The sequence below is a fragment of the Rhinolophus hipposideros genome (genome assembly GCF_964194185.1).
Source record: "Rhinolophus hipposideros genome assembly, chromosome: 7".
NCBI classification, from domain to species: domain Eukaryota; kingdom Metazoa; phylum Chordata; class Mammalia; order Chiroptera; family Rhinolophidae; genus Rhinolophus; species Rhinolophus hipposideros.
Window position 1 is genome coordinate 97,904,118 of NC_138053.1, and position 14,713 is coordinate 97,918,830.

Below are 14,713 nucleotides of genomic sequence, written 5' to 3' on the forward strand. Positions count from 1 at the left end.
ATGACCGCAGGGATCACATTCCTGCTCCTCCAGTGGGGTGGGTTTTGCTGTTACTAGGCTGCTCTTCACCAATAATAAAATCCTGCTCACACTGGTTGTGGAGCACTGTTCCAAGGATCCTTACAGGAAGTGTCCCACTGACCATGATGTGGGTGCACATGAAAGCTGTCCTTGGTGGGGACAGGGAAGCCTCACCCAACAAAGGAACATCCGGGGCACCAACCCCCAACGAGAACAGAAGTCTGCCAGTCTCTCATCTCCCCACTGCTACCTTGCCCAGATTTTCAGACAAAGGACACACTGGCTTTATTTTTAAAATCTCTGATACATACTCCACCATTTAAACTGCTTCAACTGGCTATTATTCCCTATAGTGAAAAAAGCAATAGCATCCCTTGTGTTTCAGTGAAAACATCACTGGACAGAGAATCTGAAGATGTGCACCGTAGACCTGTCTGAATCCACCTGGCTTTGTAATATTGGCCAAATCAGTCTACCCTTTTGTATCTCAGACTCATCACCTGAAAAACAAGGGAATTGGAACAAAACCATGTTTTATAATTAAATGTCTCTAATCATCTCATCTTTGTTTACAGGTAATACAAGCTAATAGAAAAAAATATGTGGCTTTTTCAAGTATAAAATATTACCTTATACAACATTCCTTTGATCTATTTCTAGTGATCGAATACTTTTGTTTCTGTCAATTTCAAATTTCTTACTGTATGTATTCTTAATTAGCAGAAATTTATGGAATTATCCAGTACTTTCCAGTCATTTCTCCATACTAACCTTTTAAATGTCCCAATAACCACAGAACTTTGGCCATACTTTATCTGAAAACCTTACTGTCTCTACAACTTTCCCACATGCTTCCCAAAACTGACATGTTACCAACTGGTTATGCCATCACCACCCTTCTCAGATGGTGACACCTTTATTTTAAAACTCATTTGATCTCTTCTGATCTTCTCCACGTTGACTGCCCCTTTCTACTCCTGTTTTAGCACCCTGGCTCATGAATGTTTTTCAACATTACTTGAAATGTTGGCAATATTTCAGTTTCCTAGGATTTATTGTGTGCTTTAGAAAACCTTGCAATGACTAGAGTTTCTAGAGACTCCCTGGAGTTTGTGCCTGGAAATGAAACCTTGTATAATTCAAACCAGGTTCTAGAGTAAGTCTCGTACCAAGCCAGGGAACCCTTGAAGAGAACTGAGAACTGTGACATGCACACGTTTTCCAACATGGTTGAAAACGAGTATAATTAGATTTTTGAAGTGGTGTATATCCTACACGTTAATTCTGTAACAAACATATGCTTTATGCAAGAGGAGCTAAAGTTCATTCCAATTTTGTGCCAAGGACAATTGATAGACTTGATAGTGTTATTTTTTGCTAAAGTTCTAATCCAACTAGAGAATTTGCATGAAGTCCTTCAAGGAAATCTAATCTAAATCTAATCATATGAAACACAAAATATTTCCAAAGAAACCTCTTAAAAGCATTGACTAATGGGAGTTTTTAAAAATTGTCAGAAACCTTATTGATTGAACCATTTCTGAATAAAAATATGTGCTTTGAAAGAAAATTTAGGTTGTTTGGTATTTGTCATGGGAAGATACATGGATTATGAAATTATTTTATATGTATTCATGCCTCAAATAGAGGTTGAGATGATATATTTTTGTTTGCAAATTTGAAATACAATCATCATTACAAGAAAAAAATAATTTTGGTTAACATTTACTGGAATTTGGAGGTACAAAGATGAATAAAACAAGGCATCTAGAAGAGCTCACAGACTGGTATTAAAAAATAAATATGATAATATGAAACGAACGCATATACTTGAATTAAGTCCCTGATACATTAGAAATGGGACCTCTAAGCTCAGAGAGGGCCAGATGCCAAGGAAGGTGGCATTGAGGTATAAACCAAAAGAGAACGTCTTTACAATTGGGAGCACATTCAAGGTTATGCTATGGAAATTCACGTAAATGATCTTGCAGGTCTCTGTTCGGCGGCAGTGATCTCATGATCAAGGGAAGCAAAACAGTATTGTCCTTTAGGCACTGGTTCTGAGTCAGGCTACCTAGGGCCAAACCTCACTCTTTCAAGCATTTTCTTGGGAATGAGCTGTAAAATGGGGATACTACAATGGTTTTGGGCAATGATCTCTAAAATGTGTTAATAATAGCACCTAGCAGAGATTACTTACAGAACAGCAGTGTGAGTGTGGCACACAGTCTTTCCAGTGAAACAACAATTTAGCTGCTGAAATTATACACACATAATGCAATACCATATACATATATGAATATACATATGTATATATACCCAAACCATTTAATGTCCCTATAAATTGCCCCAAAGGCACAAAAAGTGGAGAAAGCTGTATTAAATTAAATGTAGTCAAGTCCCATTCTAGAGCTACATTTTCACGTCAGGAGGAGGCAGCCACCAGCTTCTCTCAGCCTCTCGGTTCCATATTGCAGAAGCTGTATTTTAGGCAGCCATGGCCATGGAAAGTGATTTCCCTTTACCAAGTGGGCCCAACTCAAAGGGTGGAAGATCTACTCCAGACTAAGCAAACCAAGACTAATGGAACCCTGAACATCCTACCCCAGCTCACTTGTAAGGTAGAGGTTTCAGGCAAGGGAGCAAAAGCAGAGAAGACCAGGTGATAGCATTCCCACCCAGCACTCCATTCCTACAATAGGCGTGTTACTCTGACACATGCAGGGCAGTAAAATCCCACATTTTGCCCAGGAAGAGATGCAAGCTGTGCACACAAGGAGCTTCCCCAAAGGGATTGACTTTATTGGGAGTGGAGTGTGTGAAAGTTCATGCCTAAGGGCATTACTAAAAATCCTGGAGCCGTTGGCTGCAAGCAATTAAGAGAAGGCTGGTAGCTCCATGACACACATAACAATAAGCAAAACAGGATGTGGACCAGAAGTTTAGCAGAGACTCAGGGAAAATGACAGCAAAGTAGATTCCCCTGGTGTCGGAGCAGTCTCAACAACAGGCAGCAGCGTCCTCATCCTTTAAAGCATTCCTCTTTAATCAAATCAGACTGGAGCAATTTATGCTGCAGGATATTGAAAAAAAGTCAGCTAGCCATTAGTGTAGGCTAACAGGTGTAATACCCGCAGAGGCAGGTCAGCACAGGCTTTCAGGAAGACTAGTCCTGTCGAGTCACCAAACCAACAATCAAAAAGAAGATAATAGCAAACAAGCCCTGGAGTGGCAGAGGATGGTCAATATCCAGAGTTACTACAATATATTTATTATCTACAATGTTCAGTTTTCAGCAAAAATTTTGAGACATGCAAAGAAACAAAAGAGTGTGACCCATGCACAGGAAAAGAAACAGATGACAGAAACTGCTTCTGAGGACATCTGGATATTAGACCTAGTAGACAAAGATTTCGGGGCAACTATTATAAATATGTTTAAAAAAAATAGGAAACCATTATTCAAGAATTAAAACAAAGGCTAGAACATCTTATAAAATGCAGAATAAGAGAAACTATAAAAAAAGAACCAAATGGAAATTACAGAATTGAAAAGTACAATCTAAGTTGAAAAATTTACTATAGAAACTTAACAATATATTTGAACTGCCAGCAGGAAATAAGTCAACTTAATGATAAATCCATGGAAATCACGTAATCTGAAGAGCACAGGGAAAAAAGAATGAAGTAAAATGAATGGAGCGTCAATGAAATATGGGACCATTAGCATACCAAAATATGCATAATGGGCGTCCCAAAGTTCATAAGCACAAAGACACCTATACCCATACACATCATACGTAGTAAAAATGTGGAAAGACAAAAACAAAGAGAAAATCTTGAGAACAATAATAGATAAACAAATCTTATGTACAATAAACTACACTGAGATAAACAGCTCACTTCTAATTAGAAATGAGGGGAGCTAGAAGGCAGTAGGATGACATATTCAAAGTACTGGAAGAAAAAAACATACAACAACAACAACAGAAGAAGAAACTGTCAAACAATACTCTTTCTCCAGCAAATCAAAACCCCAATAAAATACCACTTCATACATACTAGGATGGCTATAATGAAAATGATGGATAACAAATGTTGGCCAGAATGTGGAAAAATTAGAGCCTTCATACGTTGCTGGGAGGATGTAAAGTGGCACAGCTACTGTGGAAAACAGTTTAGAAGTTCCTTAAAATATTAAACATATAATTTTCTTATGACACAGTAATTATACTCCTAGGTATAAACCCAAGAGAACTGAAACACATATCTGCACAAAAACTTGTACACCAATGTTCATAGCAGCATGATTTATGCTAGCCAAACGTATTTCAGTGTTCCTCAAGTTGATTATTAGAGGACTGCAGCAAAATGTTGCCAAACTCAAGATCTGAGAACTATGAGAAAAAAACTATTTACCAGTTTGGAAATTGCAATGTCACACAGTTGTAAAGCATTTTTTCTCTAATTGAATGTTACAACATATTAAATTCTTAATTAAGCAATATATTTTCCCTTAAAGGTAATAATAGTTCCATACTGTAGATGAAATCAGGAGAATAGAATATTGATGACCTCCTACCACCAGGGGTCTTGTTTTCAGAGTGCTCTCCACTAGGGTCTGGAAAGGTGTGTGAGCGACAACAGAGCAAACACAAAAGAATTCTGTTTACTCCTGACTCACATAACTGAGCCAACTAGAAACTTTAAAAAAAATGCTTCACTGGCCACCTGTATGTTCTCTTTGGAGAAATGTCTATTCAGGTTCTCTGCCCATTTTTTAGTTGCCCATTGTTTTTGTTGTTGTTGTTGTTGTTGAGTTGTAAGAGTTCCTTATATATTTTGGATATTAGCCCCTTACTGGAGGCATTGTTTGCAAAAATCTTCTCCCGTTCAGTTGGTTGCTCTTTAGTTTGTCGATGGTTTCTTTTGCCATGCAGAAGCTTTTTAGTTTAATATAGTCCCATGTATTTATTTTAGGTTTACTTCCCTTGCTTTTGATGGAATACTATTCTGCCATAAGATGAAATAGTGCCATTTGTGACAACATGAATGGATCTTGAGATTATTATGCTAAATAAGCAAAATAAGTCAGACAGAAAGAGTCGAGAACCATATAATTTCACTGATATGTGGTATATAAAATTGAAAACAACAAAGGAATGAGACAAACAAATGAAGAAGCAAAAACTCATAGACATAGACAATAGTTTAGTAGTTACCAGAAAGTGAGGGGGGAAAGGGATAAGGGTAAAAGGGATCAAATATATGGTGATGGAAGGAGAAGTGACTCTGGGTGGTGAACACACAATGTGATATATAGATGATGTATCACAGAATTGTACACCTGAAATCTATGTAATTTTACTAACAATTGTCACCCCAATAAACTTTAATTAAAAAAAATGCTTAACCGAGATCTACCTGGAACTTAATTAGAATCTGAAAGAACCAAGAACAACAACAGTAACAAAAAGGGAGTGATCATCTAATGTAAAAGATGCTCTAGTTTTCTTCATATATTAATGGATTTGAAAGATGTGGGATGGGGTAACCATCAATCACGAAAGAACAGACTTGGTAGTCATTTGAGGGACATTTACATTCAATGTTTTTTTGATATCTGGCTAAAGACGAAGGACTCTTTTATCCTCCCCTTTCCTTCCTTAAAATGTCTTTGGTTTGTCTTATCATATGGCTTGTCACTCACACTCAGATGTCTAATTGAGATCACATTTGTAATGACCATCTCCAGACAGAGTATCAGTGAAGCTGGAATTAATGTATTTGGCAGATCAATGGTGAAAGCACACGGATTTCTATTCCAGTGACCAAAATATTAAATTCCAGTGTTCATTGTCCAGAGGAGTCTTTTTTTTTCTGTTCTTTTTCACTTCTTTATCTTTCACATACTTGTCATAATAGCTTTTGCTGGTAACTCCCATTGAGTTCAAAGAGAGCCAGAAATCTCAAGCTGCTGCCAGTGAGCCCTCTCCATGGGACAGACTCCAGGGCATGGCTCGGCTGTCGTGGGAGAGCCTTGGTTCACTGAGACCGGAGTGCCAATGAGCCTGCACCCCTGCAGGGTTAATGGGGACCACCTCACCCATTCTCCACAAACAAATCCAAAGATGCCAAGCTCTGAAGGTGGGCAGGGCCCACCTCCCTACCCCACAGATGGCTTCCATTTCTGGTCTGAACTTTTGTCAAAGAAAGCCAAGGAAGAGATACTTTCCTTCAGTGCACTATGTGAAGACTTTAGTCCTTTACTTAAGGAAGGTATATGTTTCTTGGGAGATCATGGAGAAAATCAGCCACACAGTCTTCATGCTTAGCACGCTGGCCAAATAACAACCACTCTATCTGTGCCCACTCTGCTGCATCCATTCTCAAACCCAAACACTTTTATAAGTGAAAGTAGACACAAGACCAAGCCATACCACATTCTCCTAAAAAGCAGAAGCTAATATTTTAAAATACATATTTAAGAGGATTTAGCATTTGCACAATTTAGTATTTTAAGAAACTGGTTATGAATGCCCCATTCAGCATCCACTATTCACATACACATACATAGAATCCGTCTGTTATGTAGAGTCTGAAATTCCTCTTTCAAAAGAGGGAAATAAATCTAAGACAGACCTCAAGCATTTTCTGGAGATGTAATACATGTTCAAGAACCTGCTCAGCAAATCTTTAACATGGTCACAACCTTGAGGTGTTTGGGCCACACATTTTTGTTCTCTCCCTGAGTCATTTCTCTGTAGTCTGTGTATGACTCATTAACTTGTACTTGGGATTCTAATAAGCTTTTCTTCCCTAAAAATATAGAAACATTATAAGAAAAGTAAAAGACAAGCCATTAAGATTTCGGTTTGGGTCAGCCTGAGGGACACTAGCATCTTTCAACTTAGCCCCATGCTCCTCCCTCTGGAGTCCCAGCACAGGGGACCACCTGAAGCTCTAAGAGATGTTCAATGTCTAAATCAGATATTAAGAAAACAGAGGGATGAACCAATAGAACCAATAGTCCAATAAGACCAGGGCTGCCCTGTCATGAATTCATCAACTCATCTGGAATGAAAATCCCAGTTTATAAGCATGTTATCCTCATCAGAATGGCAGAAGTTATGTGATCTGGTCAAATAATTACCATTTGAGGACTGCATTCTATTCAAAGTGAAGACACTTCTCCAGTATTAGTGATGGCCAGTAAGTTATTATAAAATCATCTTCTAAGAAGCCAATGCCTTCAGCGGTGGCCATCAAGGCTTACACACAGTTTTCAAGCTGCAGTGCTCTTTCACAATTATTCTAAAACAACAATGGCGACAAAAAGCTGGACGTATGCGCTATTTTCAAATGGAACAAAGAAGGCTGCGTAACATATTTTAGACTGATGACTTGGCAATTTTCTCCTGCTTTTATAGATCAAAGACGTCTGCACTGCAATAATGAAGAATGAGCCAAAATATTTCAAGTGAGATCTGTCATCTTTCTCCTTTCACACATCACTGTCCCCACGGCCACACTGCAGGTGGCAAGAGCTGTACTCACCAAACCTTTGCAGGTGGAAAGGGCCACTGAAGAATTTTTGTGGGATCGTAAGGAGCCTTGATAGAAGCAGAACTCCTCGGGCGGAAAAGCCTGCACTGACTTAGTGCCTGCCTTTCCCAGTGTCTGAATGATAAAACCTGGGGCCACCAGGTGGCTGGCAGTTCTCAGCTCCATGTGGAAGTCGTGCCTGAAGCCTTTCAGCCGAAGGTGAAGAGAGTCCACTCCTGGCCGGCCCAGCGCTCGTTTCCTCCTCTGACGGTGCGTGATCTCCTGGGACACGTAATTGCCATTGCGGTCAACCTCGTAGGGAGACACGAGGTCATATTCTGAAAGTGTAAGACGGGGTTTGACTAAGTAATTTCAGAGTTTTGAAAAGAATATGGACATTTCCAAATAGAATTGATTACCATATGACACTTTCACCCTGTGAAAAATGATGGAGGCATTTTCAACAGCGACGCATCCTCACATCCAAACTGCACAATGCACAGAACCAGAAACGAGAGGAAAAAACTTAAAAGTGGCCTTGAAAAGGGAACTCACTGCTGTTCCTATAACGTGTTATTACCAATCCAGCAAATTCCATGACACTCAGAGGAGAAAAACATTGCAGACCAAGTAAAACTAAAAAGTGGACTTTCATATTTCAAAAATTTTACTTAAGAGTAATTATAATATGCAACCATTTTCATAGTTCTAAGCATTCCTTTAGTCATATTCTTTCTGTCTTTCACAAACATCTTCATTGTGGTAAGAAATTTCAGCTTCAAAATGCTGACAATTTTTCAGGAAACAGAAAGACAAATATGACGGGCATTCTTTGCTGCTTAGTTTTTGACATTAAATCATTGAACACGTAAGAGAAAAGGTGGAATGCACTCACACGCCAAGATTCCCAGATGGTAACACTTGGAAATGCTCACATGTGTATCTGTTCCCAATGGAAGCCCCTGCTGACCCTCTGATGGCCTGGGCTCTTAGCACTTGACATATGTCACACTCCAGGGTCTTTCCAAGACATGCACCATGCTCTTCTTCCCACTCTAATTTATACTACGCTAGCCTGAAACAGTCAAGTAAGTGATTTCTTTTAAAAAATCCTAGAACACCCCACAGAGCTCTGGGATTTCAGGACACCCACGCAGGTCTGCAGGGCGACAATCTCTGTGTACCTCTGAGTCATTTTCCTCTCTGTGAAAAGTACAGAGAAACTGCAGCCCCGTCAGAATCCTGAGCAGTGGCCTTCTTGGGAATACTGTAGTTTGCTTCTGCAAAGAGGGTTCTTCCTTCTAGATAATGATTTAGTTTTCATCCTAGAGCAGGACTTGTTCTCTCAGTACCATCATTAATGACATCACCTCTGAGCTCCAGAGGTCGGGAAAGGTCGCTTCTGTCCGGAGCTGGACAGGCCTCTTTTGAGGAAGGGGTGTCCAGGGGACAGCTAGCCGCGCACGGCCATCTTTGACTTTTAGGCCATGCCAAAGTGGGTTTATCAAGGCTCGCTTACAGAATGTTTTAGTTAACGATGCATTAACTTGGTCTCTACCTTTGAGATGTTTAAACATGTGGTATGTGTGCCTGCATTTGCATGTTAGCGACAGGCGGCACACCTCCCAAGAGGGCCTGCTTCCGATCCCACATGTTTTCTAATCATCGGGAAATAGCAGCTTGGCATGAGCTCAGGCCGCCGTCCAAGCTTCCTGAAATGTCTTTGAAACGATGACAGGCCGAAGCCCAGAGACAGCTGGAGAGACTTAGCCCTGCAGTGAGGCGGACAGTCCTTGAGACTCTAAGTGCCACCACCTCTTACATGCCTAACACAACCCCGATTCTAACATTCTCGTCCTGACGCTAACATCCTAAAAATGGATGTATGAGGCTGTCCTGCTACATGTTTAATAGCTGGGGCCCTTTTCAGCCTTAGTGTGAGTTGACCACGTTTCTTGAAGTCTTAAGAGAAAATAAAGCATCATCCCATAGAAGTGGCATTAGCTCATAAGGGAACACTACTTGGGTAATTATTTTACTGGAAAAAGTTTTTCTTTGCGGCAGGTACCTGTCCACACATCTCTGTGCTTTCCTGGCAGGCAGCTATATGGTTACATGGGAACAGAGTGGGTGGCAGCCAGAGGACTGTTAAAAAAGGCACGTGTTTGGGTTTGGGAGAGACAGGGATGGCCGTGGATGAAAAGGCACTGCCTGAAGCCGCTGGGCTGAAGCCCATAGCACGTCAGGGTCCAAGGCCAGGCAGCCAACCTGAGCAAGGGGCAGAATAGCTTAGGCCTAGGCGATGGGCTCTGCAACGCCAGGCTTCCTGCTTCCTCCGGCCCCGAACTTTGATGTGCGACTGCCCAGTCCTGGCCCCACCATGCAGGTATGGATGAATGGACGTTGTGAGGGTAACTGGTGAACTGGGCCACTGCAGACTGAACAGGCAACATGTTCTGACAGACAGCTTGACAGCCAAGCACTGAAATACATGCCAAAGCAGGGCACCGTGTCTCACAGGTAAAATATATTGGAATGGTTTCATATTTTTTCAGAAAATGAGAAAGTAAAACAGATCCAATCACACTATGCAATAATAGCAGAAAGGGGAAAACAAGTCAGGAATTGTGTCTGGTATATGCATGTGATTGCAGTTTGTCCTGGATCACCGTGAAAGACAAAAGTAAAAAGCGCACATCTGTTACGTTTGCTTTTCTCCAAACCACCTCCCTTATCCCTGGCTTTCTGGACGAAGGGGACAGGCTGTGACATAGTCATGTTATCACCTGTCACCCTGCCCTCTGGGGCTCTTGGGGAGTACTCTCCAATTACCACTCGCCTCTTCCTATTACAACAGAGGTGAAGGCAGAAGCATGAGAACTGTTCCAAACACTGCTCCAGCAAATTTATTGCATATAAAAAGACGATTACCATTTAACAAAATCAAATTGTTTCCAAATGATATAAACCATATTCTTATGACCTTTCTTTTGGATGGCAGATAATATCTATTTTTCAAAATAATGACTGACATGCCGCTTTTAAATAAGTACATGCAGTGCTGTGCTGACTCATGTTTGACACCCAGATACCTGGGCGGGGGCGGGGGAGGAGGAGGAGCCTGGTTTACAGCATATACCAATTTCCCCGGTGTAAATACTCCCACCTTGGCTGATTTTGGTTACCTGGTTGATATTACTGAACGCAAAGTTTAGAAAAGATGCTCAGTAGCATACCGTTACATAGTATTTCCACCATACAGGTGCTGTATAAGCAAATAGCTCACGAGCATACATAATAGTAAAACACAGTAAAAGAATTGTGAAGGGACAATGAAGTTCGAGTATTTTATTTTGTATTTACTATGATTTCCTTCACTGTGAGTTGATGTATCTTAATTTTCAACAAACAGTTCACGAAATTCTTGAAAAGGTAATGGTCACTTCTGGAGGACAGCCAGGTGCCAGCCCCAGCACCCCCGCTCTAACCCCTGCAAAGCCACCGATTGTGATCAATGACAATCCCTCGCTGAGAGTAAGGGAGACACTGGTGAAGGAGGAAGACCTGTCTTTCAACTTAGTCCAGTGGTTCCCAAACAGGGGTGACTCCCCTCTGCTGCCCTTAGGGAACAAATGTCTGGAGACATTTTTGGTTGACCCAAAGCAGGAGGAAACAGTGGTGCTCTCGGAACCTAATGGGTCAAATGCACGGAAGCTGCTACATGGTCTTCAATGAACAGGACAGAACCCCACAACCAAACGGCAACAGTCAAGGGGGAGAAATGCTAACATAGCAAAAAACAATCCTTTATATCCAACACATACTCTCAGTTATGTGTAAATCAGTGTGAAGTAGGTCGCAACTAAAGAATTCAATGAATGAACAAAATAAGCATAGCATCTCACCACACACTTGTTACTTTTTGGAAAGAAGTCAATATATGATAGCATTAAACTGAAAATTGGAAACTAACATTTGAGCTATGTTTTAAGATCACAATCCCCACAACTGCTGGCTGTGATTTCAGGAAAAACTTAATGTGATTCTTGACCTTTGAGAATCCTTTAAATTAGACCTGGGCTCTGTGTAGATTTTGTTAAGGAGGAAAAATGCACAGCTGGCTGCTGAAGCCAATACCCTGGACAACTCGATTTCAGGAGGCTTTCTGACCAAGACATCAAGTCTGGGAACAGGCTGGTTTCCAACAGAGGGCATAGGGCATGGACCCTCTGCGAGTGTGCCTGGCCAGCTGCAGAGTGCTGATTTTGCACATTCTGTCCTAATTCTGTATTTTGTGCTATCACATAGATAACCTGAAATCAGCCCTAGTGGGGATATTTACCGGGTGAGAACCAGAGGATGTTACAAATCAGAGTTCCAAAGAGCCTGCTGTTAAACATTTACAAGCAGACCACTGGGCCAACCTGAAAAACACCACCCTGCCTCCTGTATGGGAATGTTTCAATGTGAATCAATATAAACTTCCAAGACACATACACAAACAGACCTCTCACGTCCAAGGAAACAAAGTGCTAAGGAGCTTCTAAAACCCATATCCCAAAAGTTCAACTTACTCTACAATTAAAAAGTTATCCAATCTGTAACATGCCTCTGCTCTTAACAAGCCTCACTATTTTGATTACAATGGTAAATTTATGGGGGAAAGCGTTTGAGTCTCCTTTTAAGGAAAAGCAATGCTGACCAGCCACAAAGAAGTGGGTGTACCTAATGTCTGAAAACACAATTGACCTCAAGTAAATTATCCTTTGTTGACTCAATTAGTATATGCAGTTCTCCTTCCTACTGCATCATTACTTCAGATACCCAGCAAACTTTGCAATGTAGTTTAATATGTGTTTAAACAGAGGCTTATGACCCAAAGAGGTATTTTGAACTTGTATAATGGATACCTAGATTTCCAACAGTAAACTGACCCCAGCATCACACAAAGTGTACTCTCACTCTGCTCTTCTAGTTGGTAACAGATAACACTGCTGAGCAGTGGAGTCTTTCTGTGAAAGCTGTCCCTGGCGACCCACTATTTCCACTTAGCCTGTTATAACTGAACATCTAAAACATGGGGAGATGGCGAATGAGGGCGGTTTTCTCATTAACCTAGGACTTCACTGATGGGGAACTGCATCTTCTCCTTCAGGTTCCAACAAAGGTAAGTGGCAGTCATGACAAATCTGGGCTATGACACCAGCTGAGGTGCCAGGTGACCAGAGTCACACTCCAGCCAGGCTGGAGTCCAGCTCCCAGGCGTCTGTTCTCCCAGGGTTTAGGAAAGCACACCGTAGGCAGCAGGCCTTAGCTTCTCCTCCTGAAAGTAAGTGGTTCTCTATTATGCATATATCTTAAAGGAAACTCCATAAATGCTATGGAGTTTGAAAATCGCCAAGTACTCAGAAAATCCCGAGACCTTCAGGGCTGTTCATTATTTTAGAGAACCAGGAGTTTTACAAAAATATTTTCTTAAAGTGTGTGTGAGGGGGTGGGAAATTAAACTCTAATGTGGATAATTATATTGTAGAATGCACTGTAAGAGAAACAATAAAGACCAGGGCAATCCCAAGAAAGAGAGCTTTAAATACTCAGTGAAAAGTAATTTTTAAAATATTTTTATATCATTTACATCTGGCTCCCTCTGGTGGTCCTGGAAAAAGTCCTATTTCTCCTGAGCTCATCCCATTTGTAACTTTATATAGACTTCCTCTACTCATTCAGTAGGAGATAATTTCAATAGTTAATGAATACATTATTGTCTTTATGCAATTTTATAAAGGTGAAGAAATTATATTCAGGTATTTTGCATTATTAACTCTTTAATTTTCCAGATTTTCTGAAAATCTGCTGGGATAATCAAAGCTAGTTCTTCTTCTAAAAGTCATTACTGACATCCGAGATGACAGTTGGAAATGATGCAAAGTACAATATTGAGTTATTGCCAATGGATTGGGTTCAGGTAAGAACCACCTAGCCACCTATATCCAACACTTGCTGCTTTCCCATTTGCCCTAATGCAGCTCAGGACGTGCCAGAAGGATCCATTCTCAGAAAATGCGAAATTGACAAACGCTGCTTGTGAGCGAACAAAGTAAAATCACACATTGCAAAAGGATCAGATTTGTGTTTAAGACAAATCCTGGCACAAGATAGGGAGATTGCTTATGATGTCACAATATGCTAATTACTGCAATTCTTGAAGTGCTTCAGCTTTGATCCTAAGAAGGTGAGTACTGAGCAAAAATGAGCCCCTTCTGATGGCTGCTGATAGTCAAGGATAGAGAGAAACTTCAGTTTTAAAAGCAGGAGAGGCAGGGGAAAGGAAGGAGTGGTGATGACCGTAATTGCTGAGATGCCTACATTGATGCAGTCTCCGGATTCCTCTGTTTTTTTTTTTTTTTTGATATATCCCCTTGCCGTTTCCCTAGTGTTTGTGGTAACAACGTTGGCGAGCCTTTGCTGTTTTACAAGGGAACACAGTGTTAGCGTTGGGGAAAGGTGCGGGCTCCTCAGGTGAGACAGAAGCATCTCGAGAACACCGACGCTCGCAGCGCCTCGTAACCCAGCGGGGAGGGCTCACCAGCTGCCACGCTGCAGGATTGGAACCCGGCTCGCGGACTTACCGCCAGGCTGCTCCGCGGGACCCGGAGGACGCCGGACACTGGAGCTCCCCGGCGAGGCCGCTGCTGGTCCCAGGGCGCACGCAGGTGCCTGACGGGAAACAGCGGGGACACGTCGGTGAGGAGGCGGACTGCGCGAGGGGAGCCGCGGGGGCCCTGCCCCACCGACGGGGGTTCACCTGCACACCCACCTGCGCCAGAAGCAACAGCCAGAGCGCCGCGCAGCGGGGGCCCCGCGTGGCCCGCCGCCCGCGCAGCGTCCCCGTGGGGAGACCGCACGTCCTCATCCGGAGGAGCTCCGCGAGGTCCCGGCGCCGCGGGGTGGTGCGCAGCTGGGCGGCGTGCAAGTGGGCAGCCGGGACCCGAGCCGCCCGCGCGCTGGACGCGTCCCCGCCGTGACTCCGCCGGCCGGACCGGGGTTATTACTGCGGCGCCGCGCCGCGCGGGGGGCGGAGCACCGCCCGCACCGTGGGAGAGCCGGGGGCCGGGCGGGAGGGGCGGAGAGGATGGAGGTGGAGAGGA

General features: G+C 42.4%; 1 protein-coding gene across 2 annotated transcripts in view; it reads right to left on the reverse strand.

The window, feature by feature from the left end:
- Positions 1-14,635, reverse strand: part of ADAMTS16 (ADAM metallopeptidase with thrombospondin type 1 motif 16) — a 131,924-nt gene extending 117,289 nt beyond the window's left edge. Inside the window, exons 1-3 of one of the 2 annotated variants that reach the window (XM_081053279.1) lie at positions 14,383-14,635; positions 14,195-14,282; positions 7,578-7,903 (exon numbers count right to left, since the gene is read on the reverse strand). In XM_081053279.1, the coding sequence (XP_080909405.1) occupies positions 7,578-7,903; positions 14,195-14,282; positions 14,383-14,478 (510 nt within the window). In that variant the 5' untranslated portion in view covers positions 14,479-14,635. The remainder of the gene's footprint in view (positions 1-7,577; positions 7,904-14,194; positions 14,283-14,382) is intronic. The other variant, XM_081053280.1, reaches the window with a different exon arrangement.
- Positions 14,636-14,713: the final 78 nt, after the last annotated feature.